This window comes from Dendrobates tinctorius, unplaced genomic scaffold, assembly GCF_039654945.1.
Source record: "Dendrobates tinctorius isolate UK_male_01 unplaced genomic scaffold, ASM3965494v1 ptg000074l, whole genome shotgun sequence".
NCBI lineage: Eukaryota > Metazoa > Chordata > Amphibia > Anura > Dendrobatidae > Dendrobates > Dendrobates tinctorius.
In genome coordinates this window covers 19476442-19499699 of record NW_027361742.1, presented here as the reverse complement: position 1 = coordinate 19499699, position 23258 = coordinate 19476442, and the positions used below count along the sequence as shown (strand labels likewise).

Here is a 23258-nt window from a genome sequence, read left to right as displayed (position 1 = left end):
CAGTATCGTGCGTGCATCCTAGTCGCTGTGAACACAGCACCGTAACAGCACAAAAATACTGCCCTGAGGTTTAAGGCGAGATTACACACCCCAGTCACCACATAAGACAGCGGTGCTGGCTGCGTGTCAGTTGTGCAGTACCGGGCGTGCGTCCTATTTGCTGTGAACACAGTACCACAACAGCACAAAAAAAATTGCCCTGAGGTTTAAGGTAAGATTATGCACCCCAGTCACCACACAAGACAGCGGTGCTGGCTGCATGTCAGTTGTGCAGTACAGTGCGTGCGTCCTATTCGCTGTGAACACAGCACCGCAACAGCACAAAAAAACTGCCCTGCAGGGGTAAATAAGACCCCAAAAATAGCTGGGAAAACGGTCACTACTCAGTCCCTGACCTTATACTTTCAGCTCTGAAAAGAGCTTTTGGGTTTTACAGATGATTTCTGGATGATTTGCACCAAAAAACACAACTCTCCCTAGCAACTGCTCACACTCTCCCTACACTAGCTGTGTTCTGCATGCAATGTGCAGAAAATAGCGGCAGCAGGGCTTAGAGCCAGGCTATGATGATTCATAGCCTATGACGATGGGCGGCCAGCCAATCATAGTAATGCCGCCCACAACCAAGAAGGCTGCTGCATTACTGTGATTGGCAAATGCTGGGTGGGAGATTTGAGTAGTGCGAGGCGAGTAGTGAAATACTCGCTATGTTCCGAGTACCGCAAGTACGTCACTACTTGCCGAGTACCGAATGCCCACAATTATACTCGCTCATCCCTATTTAGGATCATTTTCCTGCTGGATGACCCATGATCTAGGACGTAACCCAGTTTTCTGACGTGGAGCATTACATTGCAACCCAAAATCCTATGTTAATTTTCAGATTTAATCATGCCATGCAAATAGTCAAGGCAAACAATACCAGAAGCAGCAACTCCGAAAGCAGAGAAGAAAAAACTGTGCAAATAGATTAAATAATCAAGTAATGCTACTTGATCTCATCATCATTCTTCCCCTTATCTGTGATGCTGGATTGAAGGACACTTGTGAAATCTAAAAATAGGTTACATGCCTCTGTATAAAGAGACTCAAAGACAGAGAGATGGAGTGAGACAGCCAAAGATTTTGCCAAGACATCCTACTACCCAAAGGACCAGAGACAGGACTGCAACAAATTCATCATGGCACCCGGATCTGTCATTCAACAGGAAAAAAGTTGGGGTTTTTGGCTCTGGTTGGAAGAATACAGATCTGCTCCATTGACCATCGCCAGACCATGGATACAATACACTTGGAGAAAGCCAGGATTGGGAAGCGATGGTCGCCTGGTTCCAAGTAGACATTTAGAGAAACAAGGCTATGATGCTCAGATCAACTGGCCTTTACCTTGTATGGACTCTATGAACTGTCGTCTTCCTATGCTTGTTGTTACCTCCTCACTGTGTGCATGCCACAGATGGGGTAGCAACCCTGGAAGAGCTGAAGTAACAGCTGCTATTATCCCGGCAAGTCAGCAGAAGGGTGAGAATCTGTAATGTGCACTATCTTGGGTACTGTGCTGGGAGTGTTCTACATGTTATCTGCCTGTTTTGTGGTTCAAAAAAGCATTGCCACACTGTTTTACCCTCACCCTGTTTTGTTTGAGTAGCATTATGCCCACGTTAATGGGAGAGCTGGCATTAGGCGGGATGATCCCAGGTCCATTTGGTTCCGGTTAGCGGACCTGGGGCGCCCACTGACTTCCCTGTGTCTCCACACATGGGTTGTAAATTTCTTGATTATGTTATGCACCATGAGCAAAGAAACATCAAGATTTCTGGAGATGGACTTGTAACCTTGAGATTGTTAATGTTGTTCAATATTCAGAATTTAGAGTCCTCAGTGGTTGATACCTCTTAATGGCTAACTGAACATGAAATTACTGGTATTGAAAGGTAACTTCACATCTCAGAGAGACAGACGAGTCTGTGAGTACAAATCATGACGACTTTTGACACACTCAATGCTGGAATGAATGTGTCGCATGGATTTATGTCTTTTTACATCAATTAAGGAATTTGCTCCTAAGACCTTGTGGGGGCATCACAGCACAGAACCAGACCCCAATCATGGGACAAAAAATTTTCACTCCTTATCTATGAACTGGTCCAATATTTATGACCATAACTGTCTATCACTCCCCCATAATGAAAGATCTGCTTCCCGTCACTTGTCTTATCTATTGCATTTTTTCTGTGCTGTTTTGTGCATAAATATGTGATTAGTCTCGAAAGCTTGCAATTTGTTACTATTTTTTCAGTTAGCCATTAAAAGGTATCAACCACTGAGGACTCTCAATTCTAAATATTTTTCTGTCCACTGGCTAGCACGGTACAATGATATATATCTTTCCTGTATTAATATTGTTCAACAATTTTGCTCCTCAGACAGTTCTCTTCTCCTCTTTCTGTTCTCCATGCTTAGTCTTGCACACTCAGAAACACAATGCAAAGATTGAGTAAACTCCTCCCATTTTTATCTCGTTTCAGAGGTGGTTTTCATATTGCCCACACCTGTTACTTTACACAGATGAGTTTGAAGGAGCATCACATGCTTGAAACAAAGTTGTTTACCCACAATTTTAGAAAGGTGCCAACAATTTTGCCAAGCTCATTTTGGGGGTTTTGTGTGAAATTATGACCAATTTGCCTATTTTTTTCTCAGTTATTTTGTGTTGTTCCAGTACACAGAAAGGAAATAAACATGTGTATAACAAAACATGTGCAATTGCAATAATTTTCTGGGAGAAATACTTCATTTTCTGGAGCAGTTTCAATCATACCAACACTTTCGACCATGACTGCATACACATTTAATGAATATAATATAGAAGGGAGTGCTTCTTTATGGGTAAATAAGAACATACATAGTAAAAGAGTTGAGATGATAAATATACTGTACTGTATGAGACAAAATGACTAATACCAAATAGTTCTGCTCAGGACTAAGAGAAGCGTTGATATTGTCCTTCATCCCCCCCATCATCCCTCTCATGTTTAATCTCTCACTGTGCTTTTTCCAATTTATTATTGAAAGTCATGTTGTAACCCTATTATTCAAGGTGGATACTGTTTCCCCTTCCCTTTTTTGTCTATTGCCCAGCTGCCGGGCTGGAGTCTGTGCACCGCATACCGTGATGGAATCTATAATTTCACACTTGGTGAGCTGAATAATCCTCTCCCCTTCCCTGTTTATTTATTTGCTAAAGTACTGTTTTGCACAATGACCCTCCATTGTCTATTTATCCTCTGGATAGATAGACAGTTATACAGATGGTTCAATCAATATGTGGGTAGATCAAGAGATACAGTCATGGCCAAAAGTTTCGACACCCTTGAAATTGTTCCAGAAAATAAAGTATTTCTTCTAGAAAATTATTCCAATTATACATGTTTTTTGTTAGGAGTCTGATTTCTCCCTTCTCTATGGTGAAATCTAGACCCTTACATGCTGCAGTCTCCTGCGGTTCATCTGCAGTAAAGGAGATTGCAGAGGAGAGTGCTTTGCGACAACTCTCTCCAGAGGCTAAGTCCTCTGTTTCCTCCACTGAGCATGCTCATGAGACGAGCTCCCATTGGAGTTCGGGAGTCACATGCTCAGGTCCTGTGTCTAATCCTATTGGCGCCTCCTGGAGTTTGGGAGATCTCCGGAAGATCCCGTTTGGTATAAAAAGCGCACATGACTGTTCTGCCATGCGCTAGTATTTTCATACTGCTGCTGTATGTATGGAGATGGATGCTTGGACTGGTGGCTGACTTATTATGAAACCCCTTCCCTCTGATATTACGACTGTGAGTGATTGGGCAGCCACCAGTAGCAGCGCTAGCGTCAGCGTGCTCCAGCTATTTCTGTCTCAGCAGCTAGCATCCTGCATCGCACCAGCGATATCGCGGTGTCTCCGCTGAGGCTCCGTTCTCACCATGCTGCGTCTGCAGTTCCTCGAGCGTTCGCAGTTGCGACGTCTCGCATCTCTCTCTCACGGTAGGTCTAGACGGAGTTGTCCTGACGTCTAAGGCTACTCCTGTGACTATTTATACCGTGTCTGCTCCACTGGAGTCTGTGACCTAGAACAGATTCAGCGGTTTTGTATGCTTTAAGTGTGCAGCTCTGTGACTTTAACAGAGCTTGCTTTGGTGCACTGTGGGTGCAGTTAACCCCGTGCACATTAACGCCACAGGGCTCTGCCTCTCCAGCAGCGGTCCTATCACCTGCCGCACGGTGGACCCCGAGTGGCGAAGGCACTTTAATTTTTTTTTTTTTTTTTAGTGCCTTCCGCCACTCCTAACATAATACTAGCGCCAGGGTCTGGCTAGTGATGGCAGATCAGCAGCAGCTGTTACAGCTTGTGCGTCAGCGCGAGGCTCGTCTTGCCACCCTCGAGAGGTCTCTCGCAGCTGCGCAGGCCACAGATGCTGCTGTTCAGGCACTCACAGATGCCGTAGGGCATATGTCCGTGTCCTCCCTTGTCCTCCCTTGTGCTGACAGTTACCCGCCTCCCGTTGCCCGAAAAATTTTCTGGGGATGGCGCCTCCTGCAGGGGTTTCATCAGCCAGTGCTCTATACACCTGGAGCTGCTGGCTGCGCAGTTTCCTACAGAGCGGGCTAAGGTGGCCTTCATTATCTCCCTACTGTCGGGCAAGGCTATGCCTCTATGGGAACGTGGTGACCTCGAGATTCGGACTGCGGCCAACTTGCTAACAGCCATCAAGCAAGTATTTCTCGGTCCTCGGGTCACGCACGATAGGTCTCTGCAGCTGCTCGCCCTTACTCAGGGGTCGCTCTCGGTTAGCCAGTATGCCGTCCGTTTTCGGACACTGACATCCGAGTTGGAATGGTCCGACAGAGCGCTTATCCCCGTTTTTTGGCGAGGTTTAGCAGATCACGTGAAGGATGCTCTCTCCACTAGATAGATCCCCACCAGCTTGGAGGAGCTAATCTCCATCTCCTCACGTATCGACCTCCGTTTTTCGGAGCGCGGTATGGAGCGGGCTCACTCCAAGCGAAGAGCTGTCTCAGCTCCTAAATTTCTTGTACCTCCTGAGCTGTACGAGCCAGAGGTTACACCTCCTGAGCCCATGGAGGTGTCTCGTACCGATCTCACTACAGACTCTGACCAGGAATCTATTTGTGGTTGTCACCATGTATGTGCGGTTTCTCCGGAGACCAGCTCCCCGCAATGGTCAGAGTCTGAACCGGTCACTGAGACTTTTGTCCCTCCTCATCTTAGGGCTCAAGTTCTCGCATGGGCGCATGCCTCCCATGCGCCTCAACATCGAGGTTACATGCAAATCTCGAAGCTCTTGGCTGGAGCGTATTGGTGGCCTCATAGAGCTCAGGATATTAAAAAATGTATCCAGGCTTGCACTTTATGTGCCCAGGGTAGCTCTCTTAAGCGGAGAGTGGTGACGGCCGCTGAGTCACGGCGGCATTCAGTTGCTTCGCCAGCTCCTGCCATCTCACAGGTGTCTCTGTTGAAACCTGGTGACCTTGCTCCCACTGATGCCTTCCAGGTGTCCCGGTTTACTGTAACACCTACCAGGACATCAAGCTCGCCTTCGGGTGAGTTTGAGTCCAGGTTGATGGTTCGGAAGGCTCAGGGAGGAGGGGGCCCTAGGAGGGGGGATAATGTTAGGAGTCTGATTTCTCCCTTCTCTATGGTGAAATCTACACCATTACATGCTGCAGTCTCCTGCGGTTCATCTGCAGTAAAGGAGATTGCAGAGGAGAGTGCTTTGTGACAACTCTCTCCAGAGGCTAAGTCCTCTGTTCCCTCCACTGAGCATGCTCATGGGGCAAGCTCCCATTGTAGTTCGGGAGTCGCATGCTCAGGTCCTGTGTCTAATCCTATTGGCTCCTCCTGGAGTTTGGGAGATCTCCGGAAGGTCCCGTTTGGTATAAAAAGCGCGCATGACTGTTCTGCCATGCGCTAGTATTTTCATACTGCTGCTGTATATATGGTGATGGATGTTTGGACTGGTGGCTGACTTATTATGAAACCCCTTCCCTCTGATATTAGGACTGTGTGAGTGATTGGGCAGCCACCAGTAGCAGCGCTAGCGTCAGCGTGCTCCAGCTATTTCTGTCTCAGCAGCTAGCATCCTGCATCGCGCCAGCGATATAGCGGTGTCTCCGCTGAGGCTCCGTTCTCACCATGCTGCGTCTGCAGTTCCTCGAGCGTTCGCAGTTGCGACGTCTCGCATCTCTCTCTCACGGTAGGTCTAGACAGAGTTGTCCTGACATCTAAGGCTACTCCTGTGACTATTTATACCGTGTCTGCTCCACTGGAGTCTGTTACCTAGAACAGATTCAGCGGTTTTGTATGCTTTAAGCGTGCAGCTCTGTGACTTTAACAGAGCTTGCTTTGGTGCACTGTGGGTGCAGTTAACCCCGTGCACATTAACGCCACAGTGCTCTGCCTCTCTAGCAGCGGTCCTATCACCTGCCGCACGGTGGACCCCGAGTGGCGAAGGCACTTTAATTATTTTTTTTTTTTAGTGCCTTCCGCCACTCCTAACATAATACTAGCGCCAGGGTCTGGCTAGAGATGGCAGATCAGCAGCAGCTGTTACAGCTTGTGCGTCAGCTCGAGGCTCGTCTTGCCACCCTCGAGAGGTCTCTCGCATCTGCGCAGGCCACAGATGCTGCTGTTCAGGCACTCACAGATGCCATAGGGCGTATGTCCGTGTCCTCCCTTGTGCTGAGAGTTACCCGCCTCCCGTTGCCCGAAAAATTTTCTGGGGATGGCGCCTCCTGCAGGGGTTTCATCAGCCAGTGCTCTATACACCTGGAGCTGCTGGCTGCGCAGTTTCCTACAGAGCGGGCTAAGGTGGCCTTCATTATCTCCCTACTGTTGGGCAAGGCTTTGGAATGGGCTATGCCTCTATGGGAACGTGGTGACCTCGAGATTCGGACTGCGGCCAACTTGCTAACAGCCATCAAGCAAGTATTTCTCGGTCCTCGGGTCACGCACGATATGTCTCTGCAGTTGCTTGCCCTTACTCAGGGGTCGCTCTCGATTAGCCAGTATGCCGTCCGTTTTCAGACACTGGCATCCGAGTTGGAATGGTCCGACAGAGCGCTTATCCCCGTTTTTTGGCGAGGTTTAGCAGATCACGTGAAGGATGCTCTCTCCACTAGAGAGATCCCCACCAGCTTGGAGGAGCTAATCTCCGTCTCCTCACGTATCGACCTCCGTTTTTCGGAGCACGGTATGGAGCGGGCTCATTCCAAACGAAGAGCTGTCTCAGCTCCTAAATTTCTTGTACCTCCTGAGCTGTACGAGCCAGAGGTTACACCTCCTGAGCCCATGGAGGTGTCTCGTACCGATCTCACTACAGACTCTGACCAGGAATCTATTTGTGGTTGTCACCATGTATGTGCGGTTTCTCCGGAGACCAGCTCCCCGCAATGGTCAGAGTCTGAACCGGTCACTGAGACTTTTGTCCCTCCTCATCTTAGGGCTCAAGTTCTCGCATGGGCACATGCCTCCCATGCACCTCAACATCGAGGTTACATGCAAATCTCGAAGCTCTTGGCTGGAGCGTATTGGTGGCCTCATAGAGCTCGGGATATTAAAAAATGTATCCAGGCTTGCACTTTATGTGCCCAGGGTAGCTCTCTTAAGCGGAGAGTGGTGACGGCCGCTGAGTCACGGCGGCGTTCAGTTGCTTCGCCAGCTCCTGCCATCTCTCAGGTGTCTCTGTTGAAACCTGGTGACCTTGCTCCCACTGATGCCTTCCAGGTGTCTCGGTTTACTGTAACACCTACCAGGACATCAAGCTCGCCTTCGGGTGAGTTTGAGTCCAGGTTGATGGTTCGGAAGGCTTAGGGAGGAGGGGGCCCTAGGAGGGGGGGTAATGTTAGGAGTCTGATTTCTCCCTTCTCTATGGTGAAATCTAGACCATTACATGCTGCAGTCTCCTGCGGTTCATCTGCAGTAAAGGAGATTGCAGAGGAGAGTGCTTTGCGACAACTCTCTCCAGAGGCTAAGTCCTCTGTTCCCTCCACTGAGCATGCTCATGGGACGAGCTCCCATTGTAGTTCGGGAGTCACATGCTCAGGTCCTGTGTCTAATCCTATTGGCTCCTCCTGGAGTTTGGGAGATCTCCGGAAGGTCCCGTTTGGTATAAAAAGCGCGCATGACTGTTCTGCCATGCGCTAGTATTTTCATACTGCTGCTGTATGTATGGTGATGGATGCTTGGACTGGTGGCTGACTTATTATGAAACCCCTTCCCTCTGATATTACGACTGTGTGAGTGATTGGGCAGCCACCAGTAGCAGCGCTAGCGTCAGCGCGCTCCAGCTATTTCTGTCTCAGCAGCTAGCATCCTGCATCGCACCAGCGATATAGCGGTGTCTCCGCTGAGGCTCCGTTCTCACCACGCTGCGTCTGCAGTTCCTCGAGCGTTCGCAGTTGCGACGTCTCACACCTCTCTCTCACGGTAGGTCTAGACGGAGTTGTCCTGACGTCTAAGGCTACTCCTGTGACTATTTATACCGTGTCTGCTCCACTGGAGTCTGTGACCTAGAACAAACTCAGCGGTTTTGTATGCTTTAAGCGTGGAGCTCTGTGACTTTAACAGAGCTTGCTTTGGTGCACACTGGGTGCAGTTAACCCCGTGCACATTAACGCCACAGTGCTCTGCCTCTCTAGCAGTGGTCCTATCACCTGCCGCACGGTGGACCCCGAGTGGCGAAGGCACTTTAATTATTTTTTTTTTTTAGTGCCTTCCGCCACTCCTAACAGTTTTTTTATACATTCCTTTGTGTGTATTGGAACAACACAAAGAAAATGAGGAAAAAAGGCAAACTGGACATAATTTCACACAAAAACACAAGAATGCGAAGTAAAAAAATTATGGGTACCCTCAATTTAATGTTTGGCTGTACACCCTTTTGAATAAATAATTGCAATAAATCCCTTCCTTTAACCATCAACGAGCTTCTTACATCTCTCAACCGAAATTTTAGACCACTAAAAAATGCTTTGGGTCTCTCATGATTGGGAGGTGCCTTCTCCCAACAGCAATTTTAAGATCTCTCCACAGGTGTTCAATGGGATTTAGACCCGGACTCTTTGCTGGACACTACAGAACTCTTCAGCACTTACTTTCCATCCATTTTGTGATGTTTCTTGAAGTATATTTGGGATTATTGTCCTGCTGGAAGACCCATGACCTAAGATGCAGACCCAGCGTTCTGACACCAGGCACTACATTGTGACCCAAAATCCTTTGGTGAGCTTCAGATTTCATAATAACACAAAAGGAAATAAACATGTGTAAAACAAAACATGTGTAATTGCAAGACCTTTATAGGAGAAATGCTTCATTTTCTGGAACAATTTCAAGGGTGCCAACTAGAGATGAGCGAACCCAAACTGTAAAGTTCGAGGTTCATACCTCATGAATGCCAAACACGGATTCTGGTACCCAAGCAAACTTCTGACAAAAGTTAGGTTGAACCTGAGGAACCCGAACATCCATGGGTCAGTTCATCTCCAATACCAATACTTTCAGCCTTGACTGTAGATGGATAGACAGACATACAGAGCACTTGTTATGTGGTTTAAACAATTACTGCATATCGCTATGGAAATCGCTCTAAAAATGACAGTCTTCATAAACCACAATTGTACCTTGTAGAGAATCTGACAAAGATTTCGTTGTGAGTCCAGACTAACTGTGGGGCAGGATATCCTGTTACGAGGCATTTTAGTTTAATACCAGATCCTTTGGTAAACGATACATTTTTGGGATCAACAATCACTTTTGGTGGATCTACAAAGAAAACAATGGGAAGACTGTGAATTTAATTATTTCATATAAATACTGTTATGGGCTTGTCTGGGATTACAAAAAAGGTCTGTTCTTTTTCCTGAAATAGTGCCATGACTGTTTGGGGTTTGTGTCTGGTACTGCAGCTCAGCCCATTTAGTTTGGTAGCAGGCGTGGGCACTGTTACTCTGCAGCACTCAGGTAATGAGTTTGAATCTAAAAGATGACAATAACTGCAGTTCTTTTCATGATTGGGTGTATGTGTGTGAACACAAGTACCTTGTACAATAAGATGTGATGTAACTGTAGTTGTTCCACCTTCATTGGATGCAGAACAGACATATTCTCCAGCATCACTGATGTTTGCACTTATTATCTTAAGAGAGTTGTCACTTAGCACTTGAGTCCCAGGAGCATTGACCAGTCTTAGATCATGGGCTTGTCTCCACCACGTTAAATTGTAATGAACTGTACTAATGACATCACAAGATAATATGGCCTCTGCTCCAATGATGACGGTAACGTTACTTGATGATTTAAGTACAGGAGGGGGTTCTACAAAGCACACAAAAAGGAGAAAATTGTAATTTATACAGTACACCCATAGCAATACAGTTACATATACTTACATAGGTAATACGATAGAAAAAAGACACTTGTCCATCAGGTTCAACCAAGGGATGGAAAATGATAAGGGGAAGCGTTTTAGATGCATACATAATGCATGATGAAACCTATTTTAGAAAGAAGTACCCAAACAATAACTAATTGTGAATGTAACTAAACAGCAAAAGAAAATATAGGCACAAAAGAGAAAGTAGTAAATATAAATAAAATAAGCACAAACAAGTTAGTGCTCAGCCAATTATAGGGGCAGTCACTATCTCCAAATGTATACTCCAAAAATGGCCCCCTCATCATGATTAATGGCCGCTACATTATGCAAAACCATGATTTATCACACCAGACTACCTTCTTCTTTTCCTCCATTACCCAGTTAAGATGCTTGCATGCCCATGGTAAGTCCTATGAGTAGTAGCAGAGGTCAGCATGGGTATCCTGATTAGTCCATGTCCACACAACCCCATTCACTGCACGCTGCTTTGCACTGTGTATTTTGACGTCTTTCTACCAAACCCTGCAACAACTTCTACCATAGCTCTGATGTGGGATCACGCTAGATGGTTAGCCTTTGTTGCTCACACATCATTAATACTAAGGTGTCCATGACTCTGTCACCAGTTCACCAGATATCCTTTCTTGGACCATTTTTGGTAGGTACTTACCATTGCATACTGTAAACACCCCACAAGATCTGCCAATTTGGAGATGTTTCAACCTAGTCATCTAGCAATCACAATTTGGCATTTGACAAAGACACTCAAACCTTTAAACTTGCCCTTTTTTTTTCCTTTCAACAAATAAAATTACACTGACCATTCAATTGGTGCCTGATATATCCCAACACTTTACCCATCCCACTGTACTCAATGATAGATGTTATTCACTTTAGCGGTTTTAATGATAAGGCTGATGCTGTATATTGCATAATGCTTACAAGATCAACTTCCAAACCTTTCTTCAACCTCTTCATCCCTGGGCAATTTTTGATTGTTTGTTTGTTTTCGTTTTGTCCACCCCTTCTTCCAAGACCCATAACTTTTTTATATTTTCTTCAATAAGCCGTATGAGTTTTTTTTGCAGGATGAGTTGGACTTTTGAATGGCACCATTAACTTTACCATTTAGTGTCCAGGGAAGCAGGAAGAAAATTTCAAGTGTTGTAAAATTGCAAGAAAAGTTCAGTTCCATTATTTAGTTTTGTTTTTTTATTTACCCTTTTTACTATATGGTTAAACTCATCTGGCAATATGCTTCTCCATGTCAATATGAGTATGCAGATAACAAACATGTATTGTTTATTGTTTATTTTAAGTGGAGAAAAAAAATCAGACACAGGGGTCTTCATCAAACCCTCAGCTGTCATGACAAATCATTGGAGCCCCGCGATCACATCCTGGGCACTCCAATGGGAGTATAGAATGATGCGTGCCGCTCTCAGAGATTGTCCGTGGGATTTAACAGATTAACAGCTGCAGGTGGCGCACTGCTCCATCCGCAGCTATTAAAATCATATGACAGCTGATTAAATCAGCTGTCATGTGCGAGGAAAGATATGGGCTCAGTGTTGGAGCTCGCATCAAAGTCAGGGACACAACAAATGAAGTAAATATATGTCATATGTCAAGAAGGAGTTAAAGGTAATCAGTCAGAAGGAGCAAGAAAGCTGAATAAGATGATATTTTGATATCTGCAATCTGATGTTTTATTTCAGAGAAATCCATCTTTTCTTAATGTGTAAATGAGCTGTTAAGATCTCAGGCCAGACACAAATCTGCATGAGACTCTGCCTCCAGGGTTCATTTTAAATAAAATTAGGCATTACCAGTGTAACACATAAAATGACTGACTGACTGATCTCCTGACCTCACTGCAGCGCTGAGTGTAATTTATAACTGACACAGTACAGCAGAGATAAGCTTTGGCTCATTAAAATACATCTGTAGCTGCAGCTCTCCTCTCACAGCACTGTCAACTCTGCTGTAGACCCTTGCCCCACACTGCCTGCCTTTGTGATGCAAGCTGAAGAAATTTTAGTTGTGATCATGGGCAGCTCTGTAGAAGAACTGACAGCATTATGAGATGAGAACTACAACTGTAAATGTTTTTGCAATAAAACAAAGCTCAGCTCTACTGTATTGTGTTAAGTGTAATCAGGCACAGCTTTGCAGTGAGATCAGAAAAGCAGGCTTTCCTGTGTCAGACACTAAATGACAAACAGTCAGCTCTCCTTACTGAGCTTTGTCTCATTATAAACACTTTTAGCAGCTCTCCTCACTGTGCTGTTAGCTCTGTGTTACTGCCTCTTCCCACACTGGTTGTCTGAGATGAAAGCTAAATAAGTGTATATAATCACACTCATCTCTGCTCTGCTGCACTTTGTAATCATACCCAGCTCTACAGTGAGAACATTAGAGCAAACTGCAAGTCATTACATGCCTCACACCGGTAATGTCCCCTTTCAAAATAGGCTCTGGAGACAGAGTCTCAGGAAGATCTATGTCCGACCCATAGATCTTAACAGCTCAATAACAAGTTAAGAAAAATGTATATTCCTCTGGAATAACACATCATATTGCAGATATCAAGGTATAATTTTATTACACTTTTTATAACCTACATGCCCATGTCTACGGCTTAGGAGCCTTGATCCTACTGACAGATGCCCTTTAAGAGAACTAAGTATTTTACAATTTACTGTATGTTGCAATGCTACTGGAGACTTTTAGGGTTGGGGAGGTAGATAACTAATAGGATTGTTTTTGGACCATCTACCTTTAGTTCAGTATAGCAGTATACAGTACATATCTACTAATTGAAACTGGGGTCCTTGTTGTGATAATGCATAAAAATTGATCTAATATTTAAAATAGTTCATGTTTCAGTTTGTTATCTAAGTGACAGATAATTAGGATTCTACACATTATTGTGTGTACACCTTTATTAAAGTTATCATGTTACTCACCATTTACATCTAGAAATGTCTGAGCTCTTGCACTTCCGGCGGTGCTAACCGCAAAACATTCATAGTATCCCTCATCGTAAGAAGATACATTAGCAATTTCCCAAGAGGTTTCTATTGACTCTCTAGAAACAAAATATTTTTATAAATTATTACAAGTTCTGTATCGAAGATCAAGAAATTCTGCAGGAAATGAGACTAGTGAGTTTTCAATGGCTGAATGAAAATGATTTGTCAAAGACAACATGTCTTGTCTTAGATGCAAGAAACTCATTTAAATTTAAGCTATAAGGCTATTATGAAATTTGGGTTTCAAATTTAACTTTCATTTGGAATCTGCCAGAGATAAAACTTCTCAATCTCATGGCAAAAAAGTGCCCATTTACTGTATGTTATGCAACGATGGGAAGAGACTGGTGGGGAGCTTATTCTTATAGATTATCTCTTTTCTCTGGCATATATAGGGGGTCCTGAAAGGAAACCAACGTTCTAAAGCAGGGGTGTCAAATTCATTTAACCTAGTGCCACATCAGCATTATGGTTGCCTTCAAAGGGCTATTTGAAATTGTAAGGGCTCATGCAGATGTTTGTGCAACAATGTACGTGCATAGACAGCAATGTATGGACTGACCATGAGTTATAAGAGGGCTGTCCCTGGGTAGTAGGGCTAAGATTGCTGTCCTGAACAGTAGAGATAAGAGAACTGTCTCCAGGTAGTATAGCTAAGAGACCTGTTCCTGTGTAGAAGTGTGGCATCCCTGAGAGTCCAGTCGCCACAGAGGTATTGCACATCAGCCAGAGGTGTGGTACTCCACTCTCGAGTAAGGAGGGGGGCACTACCTGGTACCCACACACAACACCTCTTTACGCCAAGGAGAAACTAGGTAGAGGGTGTGGGTGGAGGAAGTTGATAAGGGTAGGACAGATGGAGAGAAAGCTGACAGTTGGTAGTGGAGAGTTGTCATGGTAACAGTAGTCAGTTGGAGGAGGAGTCAGGAAGAAAAAACAGTTGGTGGAGGGGATTGAAGGAGTGAGGAGCTCCTCCCAGTAGAGTGGCGGGAAGAAGGGGTCCTAGGGGCCAGGAAAGTGGAGAATTCACCCCTGACGCCCAAATCCACACTGACCGTAGTCAGGTGGAGAGACCAGGCTGCAGTGGGGGACCGAACCCAGACTAGTGGAGAGACTGTAAGACTCAGCTAGCAAACCGGAGGCTGGAGTATCTGTATGTGCAAAAGCCAAACCCACACACATCCACACACATTCACTGAAAAGACAGCCACATAGGGTCAAGGGGGACCAGGGCATCATCGCCTTACAGGATCCGAGGCTGCTGGCTTGGGACACTGTGTGAGGTGCAGGGCAGGAGAGGCGGGAGCCAGTGCAGTGAGACAACCAGATAATTAACATAAGAAGGGGGTTCTGGAAAAGTGTACCCCAAACTACCTGAGAGTTGGCTGGACCACCGACCCGGCTGGGGATTGTAACTTGAAAGACTGTGAGTAAAAGTGTGAAGACTGCACCCCGCTGTGTCCTCAGATTTATTTACTGTGTCAGCTGCCCTGCACTACAATCATTACCATCATCTACTATCTAATATCTGCCCTGGGGCCTAGCACTACCCGTGGAGAGCTGTAACATCTTTGCTGCGACACCAACCGCCCCAGTGGATCTGAATCGGAGTGTCGGCCATTTTCTTATTGCCAAACACCACGGGTGGTGTCACGAATTAATCCCCTATAAATTTTCCCCCCTAACATTTCATTGCACGCCCAGGGCCACAGACCAGGTCCTTGTTGCCATGACAACCCCCAGGAGAACCGTCCAGCCCAGTACCAAGTTCCTTGGCCCTGCGGGGCGCTGCAGAAGGGCTAAGAGCACTGTCCATGGATAGTAGGGCTAAGAGAGCTGTTCCTGAGTGGTAGCACTAAGAGAGATATCCCTAGGTTATATGGCTAAGAGACCTTTTCCTGGGTAGTAGAGCTAGGAGAACTGTCCCTGGGTAGTAGTGATTAAGAGTTAAGAGAGTTGTCCCTGAGCACTAGGATAAGAAAATCTGCTCCTCGGTAGTAAGGCTAAGAGAGCTGTCCCTGGATAGTAGGGCTAAGAAAGCTGTCCATAGGTAGTAGGACTAAGAAAGTTGTTCCTAGCTAGTAGAGCTAAGAAAGCTGTTTTTAGGTAACAGCGCTAAGATCACTGTCCATGGATAGAAGGAGCACTGTCCTTGGATAGAAGGGCTAAGAGCACTGTACTTGGGTAGTAAGACTAAAGGTAGTAAGACTAAAGGGCTTGTCACACTAAGAGATATCGCTAGCAATATCGCTAGAACTAGTGACGTTATAGCGATATTGCTAGCGATATCGCTATGTCTGATACTTACCTACGACCGGCTCCCCCGCTGGTTATCGCTGATCGCGCGAGAACGTTCAGGACTGTTTCTCGTCGTCAGCTTCCTGCGGCGCTTCCTGCTGTGACGACGAGTGACGCGTGGAGCCGGGAGGGAGGACGCAGGATCGCCTGGTGTGACAGGTAAGTAGCGCCCCTCGTCCCCAGCGATGTCGCTAGTGAGTCTGCCTGTGTGGCAGCTCACTAGCGACCACTTAGCGATGTACCAGCGATCCTGACCTCGTCATATCGCTGGTTGGGATCGCTGGTACATCGCTAAGTGTGACAGTACCCTAAGAGTGCTGTTCCTGGATAGAAGGGCTAAGAGAGATGTCCCTGTCCCTGGGTCATAGGGCTAACAGAGCTGTTCCAGACCTCAGAGTCCAAGCTGGACTCCTCTCTATGCGAAGTACTGGCTATGTCTGCTCTGATTCAAAGATGAATCCACACAAATTGCTGGCTGCATTCGTCATTTGTACAGGCTGACTATAATCACCGCATTCACCATTTGTGCTGGCTGACTGCAATCACTTAATTTGCCATTTGTACATCCAGACTGCAATCACTACAGTCACTGTTTTTGCTGGCTGACTGTGATAACTGCTTTCACCATTTGTACTGGCTGATTGCAATCACTACGTTCACTGTTTGCCCTGGCTGACAGCAATCATGGCATTCACAGTTTGTGCTGGCTGACTGTGTTCATGGTGTTCACTGTTTGTGCTGACTGACTGTGATAACTGCGATCACCATTTGTGCAGGCTGATTGCGATCACTGCGTTCATCATTTGTGCAGGCTGATTGCGATCACTGCGTTCACCATTTGTGCAGGCTGTGTTCACGGTGTACACTGTTCTCTCTGACAAAGATGGCACCTGCTTCTTGTGCTGGTGCCTCCCCCTCTTTTTACCGCTCACTGCATCTGTTTAAGATCACATCAGCTCCCTGTGTTGGCTCTGCCCCTCTGCTAAGCACTGACTGTGTCAATCTAGAGCACAACCAGCACTTAGTAGAGGGGGTGGCGCCGGCACAGAGTATGACTCCCATCTTAGATTTTGAGCTCCGGTGCACACTTCAACACTGCTTAGACCAGCTCTCCACTTTCCATGTACGGATAGCTGGTTGGAGCATTGCTGAACTGCGTCCTGACCTTGTGGGCCACATAGAATGATATGGAGGGCCGAATTTGGTCCAGTCCAAGGAAACATAAAAACAATAGGATCACTTCCAGTATCAGATTCCATTCCGTACTTGGTAAAAACATCAAATAATTGTATATATTGGAAGGCACCTTATTAAATGCACCTATTGGAATGCACCTTAAAATATTTTTTTCTCTAAATAGCAACCAAGCACAGCATGCTTTAATTTCTTACGATGCCCTTTAAAACAAATATTGAGTTGTTTTTGGTTATGTGCAACAAAGACAGTTTGTCTTTTCGACCATGGCAATTTTCCCCTCTTGTCTAATGTGTCTGTTAAATAATCCACATATTTACGGTATTATAAATCTCAATCTGTACTCCATTAAAGCTTTCAAAATTACAGACTCAAACGCAATCTTGATCTACATTTAGAGATGTATGCTGTATACATATCATTTAACAACAATTATACATACTGGAAGTTTTGCTCTATACCAAGTCTGATGCCGTTCTTCCTGAAATGCACTGATACAGGTATAAGACTTTCCACATAGCACATAATGCGACCGGGTTGTAGATAGTAGCCAGGCGTTACTTTGGGCATTGACACCTTTGGTGGCCCTAGGAGTATAAATAATGTAGTGAAAAGGAAATGCTATGTGAAATAAACAGTGATACAAATGTAATATGCAAAGATATTACAATTTGTGTGGCAGCAAAGTGAATGAATAAGGCCAGGTTCACATAGCGTTAACCAGCCCTATCAATGCATAGCGTTGACGGGCTGCGTTAAGGCTATAGCAAAACGTGGTATGCGTTATGCTATACCGCTAGTGCTGATGATTCATCAGCCCTAGCTGTGACAGAGCCTCAGACACTGCAGGCCGCGTCTGAGGCTCCGTCAGTGCTTAACGGCACATCGCGAACGCATACCACTTTATGGCATAAGTCGCGATGCGCCACACAATGGTGGTGTATGGCAGCGTTAACGGACTGCATTACACCGCGTTATACCACCGAGTAACGCAGTCCATTAAACGGACTGCCATAGTGCAGTGAGAACCCTAAGTAAATAATACTGATTACAGCATTCTTTTGTGGTAAACTGATGAGATTGAGTCAAAATTTAAAAATAGCAAAATATTTGTAAAATCACTAAATGCCATAAAACTATTATACAAGCAATGAGAATTTCTTTCCATTGATTTAACAGTTGATAAAATATGTTACAGTGAGTAGCATTTACCTGGCACAATATTAGAAAATGAAACACTTGATGCTCTCTGAAACAGGTAGTCGTCTTTATCATAACCTGTTATTCTAAGGAAAAATGGCTCCTTTGGTGGAATAAATGCAGTTACATTCCATATTTCATAGGGTATTCTATCAGGATAATATTTAATGGGAATTGTCTTTAGAAGCAGGCCTGAAGTACTTAACAACTCAAGATAATCAAGTCTTGCTGGATGATGTAAGCCTGTTGTGTTTAAGAGAACGAATGTAGGAATCCCTGTAAGAAGAAGGACATTACTTAAAAGAAACTCAACAGTCAGTGTAAAAAAAGATCTTTTTACGTTCCACAGAAAAAAAAGTAATACACTTTTTAAAGATTATCTTGACTTCAGAACAAAATATTACAATAGTCATCATGCTGGGTTTATAACTACCGATATTGTCTTCCTCTCCAGCGTCTATAGATTTGGCTCCAGTGAATAATTGAAGCACGGCTCTTAAGCGGGAGTCACACATAGCAATCTCACTAGTGAGATCGCTGCTGAGTCACAACTTTTGTGACACAACAGCGATCTCACCAGCGAGATCGCTGTGTGTGACACCTATCAGCGACCGGCCCCCCTGCCGATATCGCTGATCGTTGTTGGAAAGCCCTGGACATTTATTTGATCGCTGATCTCCCGCTGGCAAGCATGCATCGCTGCATGTGACAGGCGGGAGACCAGCGATCAGCTGTAAAAAAAAGAATAAAAAAAATAAAAATATTGTTATTCCCACCTTCCGACGTCCCGCGTAGCCATCCCACCTCTCTCCATGCTCCCGGTCCCAGTGATCCTTTGCACGAATGACCGTGAGACGTCACGCTGCCGCGAGACCATGACATTCTCGTGGTCATTCTCGCAAAGGATTACTGGGACCGGAGCGTGGAGAGAGGCAGGATGGCTGCGTGGGACGTCGGAAGGTGAGAATAACAATATTTTTTATTTTAATTCTATTTTTTTACAGGGATATGGCATCAGCGCTAATGAACACAGCGATGCCGGGCGCTCGGCATCGCTGTGCTGATCGCTGGTGAAGCTGCCTGTTTGACAGCTCACCAGCAATCACATAGCGACTTACCAGCAATCCTGACATGTTGATATCGTAGTCAGGATTGCTGGTAAGTCGCTATGTGTGACTCCAGCTTTATACTAGTCACTGGATAGTAATCTTAAAAATTACCACTCCAAGAATGAATTGGAGGAGATACTCAAGATCTGTTTCAAAATACATTGCAATTTGCAACCAAAGAACCCTTGACTTTCGTGGTGCTTGGAGGTCTCTTACTTGGAATATCTTTGGTTCACTAGTGGCTCTTATCACATACTATCATGCCATTGCCGTAACTAAAGTGCAATTCAATGACTTGTCCCAAATCTCATTCCCCACTGATCTAATTAATGTTTCTTTTGTTCAAATATTGTTTATTCTCTTGCTAAAAATTCACTGCTTAATTGTTGGTGGTATCTATTGCTGTCCTGCACCTGACCATAATCACCATGATCTTCTAGGGATAATGTCTGACCCATTGTAAAACAACAAACCATTCAGTGTCTTATCAATTTGTGAAAACACAATAATAACCTGGGTAAGAGAATGGTCAGCCATAATATACTAAACACCAGCTATCTTGGACAATCTCTAGTGAACTAAAGGTACTGTCACACTTAGCGATGTACCAGCGATCCCGACCAGCGATATGACGCGGTCAGGATCGCTGGTACATCGCTAAGTGGTCGCTAGTGAGCTGCCACAGAGGCAGATCTCACTAGCGACATCGCTGGGGACGGGGATCGCTACTTACCTGTCACACCAGGCGATCCTGCGTCCTCCCGCCCGGCTCCACGCGTCGCTCGTCCTCACAGCAGGAAGCGCCACAGGAAGCTGACGACGAGAAACAGTCCTGAACGTTCTCGCGCGATCAGCGATAACCAGCGGGGGAGCCGGTCGCTGGTAAGTATCAGACACAGAGATATCGCTAGCAATATCACTATAACGTCACTAGTTATAGCGATATTGCTAGCGATATCTCTTAGGCTAGTTTCACATTAGCGTTTTTTTGCGCAGCGCATCGGGCGCATAAAAAACGCAAAGAAAAACGCAAAACAAACGCGCGTTTTTTTAACGTCATGCGCACGCTGATGTGAAAAAAACGCAGCGTTGTTTGCGTTTTACATGCGTTTTTTGCATGCGTTGGCGTTTTTTATGCGCATGCGTTTTTAAGTGTGACGTTTTTTCCATTGTCTAGAGAACATTCTAGACTTGTTTAACTCAAAAACGCATGCGCAAAAAAACGCAAGCGTGCGCAAGACCATGCGCACGCATGCGTTCCCATAGGCTCCAATGTGGTGTTTTTGCGCATTCCGTGCGCAAGCGTGCGCATGCGTTTTTTTGACGAGACAGGGCGGAACCAAAAATGCAACATGTTGCGTCTGGCGCGCCTGGCGCAAAAGACAAAAAAACGCATGCGCACGAAAACGCAAGTATGCGCAAGACCATGCGCACGTCATGTTAAGTATAGGTGCGCAGTGCGCATGCGCACGGGTGCGCACGATGCGCTGCGCACAAAAGCGCTAATGTGAAACCAGCCTTAGTGTGACAGGCCCTTTACTTAGCTAAAAGAGCTGAGACTCTCCCCACAATAGAGGTATAAAATAACCTCAGTGCCATTAATAAGTATGGATGAAGTCCAGGGAGACTACTTGAAACAGCTGCAGGGCACTGTGATAATAAATAAGTAGTATTGTATTTTAGTGAACAGTATATATATTGAGTTAAGATAGATACCAAAATCAAGAGCTGTCAGTGAAAGTTATAGCAGCATGCTACAAGCATGATGTGAATAATGTGAGCGAAGAGGAACATGGAGATTTATGGTTTTTAATATAGTTTGTGGAAATGTACATTAATGTTGTCATATTTTGTCATTGTATTTGTTAGGGACAGCGGAACGCACTAAATATAAAATAACGGAAAGTGCATTCGCCGCCTGGGGTCCACCGTGCAGAAGGTGTTAACACTGCTGCTAGATAATGGCGAACACTAAATATGGCGGTATTCTTGCACGCAGGTTGGACGTCACCCCGTGTGCGCAGGGCGTACTCTGTTGGCTTCACAGAGACGCCTAAGGCATTAACATAAATACTGAGCCTGTTGGACTCACAGGTCTCAGAGAAGTGCACACACGGTATGTGGTCACAGGAGCTGGGCCCCAGGCAGAGGGTCAGAGTCTGCCCAGACCTACCGAGCGTGCGGCATCGCAACTGCGGATGCCAAGAGAAGCTGCAGACTGCAGCGCGGCGACAGACACTGCCGCTAAACAACAATGCCCGGTAGCAGGCGCACTGTCGGACGCTAGCACTGTGGAGGATGTTGTTGTGGCTTGTAGCTTGCCACTGACTGGCACAGACTCTAAAGCTAAGTCCCTATACACACTCGTAATATCAGAGGAAGGGGATCTTAATGAGTCATTCGCAGGTTCATGCATCCATCATCATTCACACAGTAGCAATTAGAGACTATACTAGTGCATGACCGAGCGGCCATGCGGGCCTTTTATAGCCATGCGCTTCCGGGACCTTCCAGATCTCTGTGATGGACCAATCAGATCCCGAGAAGGACCTGAGCACGTGACTCCTGATCTCCAATGAGAGATCGTCTCGTGAGCATGCCCAGTAGTGCGATGAGAGGACTTAGCCTCTGGAGTGTTTTGTTGCAGAGCAGCCTGCATTGCTATTGCTGACCCAAAGGTGGCAGCAACAGCCAGACCCACAGAGCAGGTCTGGGCAGAGCATCTGGGACGCTGAGACTGCTGAGCAATCTCCTCTGTGGTTGATAGATAATGGGAGACAGCAGAATGTGAGGCTCTGGATTCCTGCTGAGCCGCTGCAGGAACCCGACGCCTAACAATACCCCCCCTAGGGCCCCCTCCCCCCTGAGCTTTCCCATCCACCAAAATAGTTTTTTTGCCATGTACCACCTTGTGTCCCACAGAGGCATAAGGCCTCAGACTCATCCGAAGACAAGTCTGATGTCCCGGCAGATGACTCGGAAAACCGGGGCATGTGAACAGGTTTGACGGGGGACACGTGGAAAGCGTCAGGGATGGCTAAGTCACCAGGAGCAAAAGTTGGAGCGCAGCGCCAATGTGTGTCGGCGGGCGTCTTCATTCACTCTATAGAGGCTTGAGCGGCATGCGGGGTGCGGTCCAATCTGTCGCGAACCTCCATTGCCTGGACTGTCACCGGCAAGGGATACAATAACCCAGCCGGCCTCTGTTTAGAGGAGCTGTTCCGAGCACAAAAGGTGCATGCCTGAATGTATTTTTTAGTGTCCCGAGCCCTTTGCAGCCACCAATAAGACCTTGCCAGGAGTGTTGTGGTCCGCTTGTAACCAAAGTGACCACCCACCCTGGACGCGTGTGCCCACGCGAGAACCTTGGACCGCAGATGAGGCGGAACAAAGGTCCTGGCCGACGGCACTGACTCAAGGGCGGCCAGAACCGTGGACCTCAGATTCCCAGTAGGGGGAGCGGAAAGCGCCGCAGGCACCTCCGCAGAGGCTACTTGGACACTGCCCCGCATTCATCTTCCCACACAGTCCTTGCTCCAGCCCAGTATACTCCCGGAGGACCACTTTATATGAAGGGAATGGCAACGGAGCCTGGGAAGTCTGAGAAGCACCTGGTCGATGCCCTTTGGCATAATGAGCAGGGACAACGTCTCGTGATGAGATGGGGAGATTGAGAACCCCAGGGGTGCTGTCTGGTGGGTAATCTGAGATGGTACGGTAGATCTGTTGACCACCCTGATGGTCATGGGGTGAGGAAGTGGCACCAGTGGAACTGCGTGCTTTTGGGCGAAGGCTGAAGACATAAAATTTCCTTCTGCCCCAGAATCCACCGTGACCTCTACCTCCCAGGTGGAAGCTCCACTGTCTAACGTCCCTCAGAATACCGGTTTGGAGGAGAAAGTTTTCATACTAGGTAGATCCCCACCAACTACTACTGGAGGTGAACGTTTTTTTGATCGCTGCGGACACCTGTTAGCCAGGTGGCCAGA

At 46.2% G+C, this 23258-nt stretch overlaps 1 protein-coding gene across 1 annotated transcript in view; it reads right to left on the bottom strand.

Annotated features, from left to right (window-relative positions):
- Nucleotides 1-23258, bottom strand: part of HMCN1 (hemicentin 1) — a 944468-nt gene that overhangs the window by 799785 nt on the left and 121425 nt on the right. Inside the window, exons 8-12 of the mRNA XM_073582913.1 lie at nucleotides 18173-18436; nucleotides 17403-17547; nucleotides 13403-13524; nucleotides 10097-10372; nucleotides 9679-9820 (exon numbers count right to left, since the gene is read on the bottom strand). Of these exons, the coding sequence (XP_073439014.1) occupies nucleotides 9679-9820; nucleotides 10097-10372; nucleotides 13403-13524; nucleotides 17403-17547; nucleotides 18173-18436 (949 nt within the window). The remainder of the gene's footprint in view (nucleotides 1-9678; nucleotides 9821-10096; nucleotides 10373-13402; nucleotides 13525-17402; nucleotides 17548-18172; nucleotides 18437-23258) is intronic.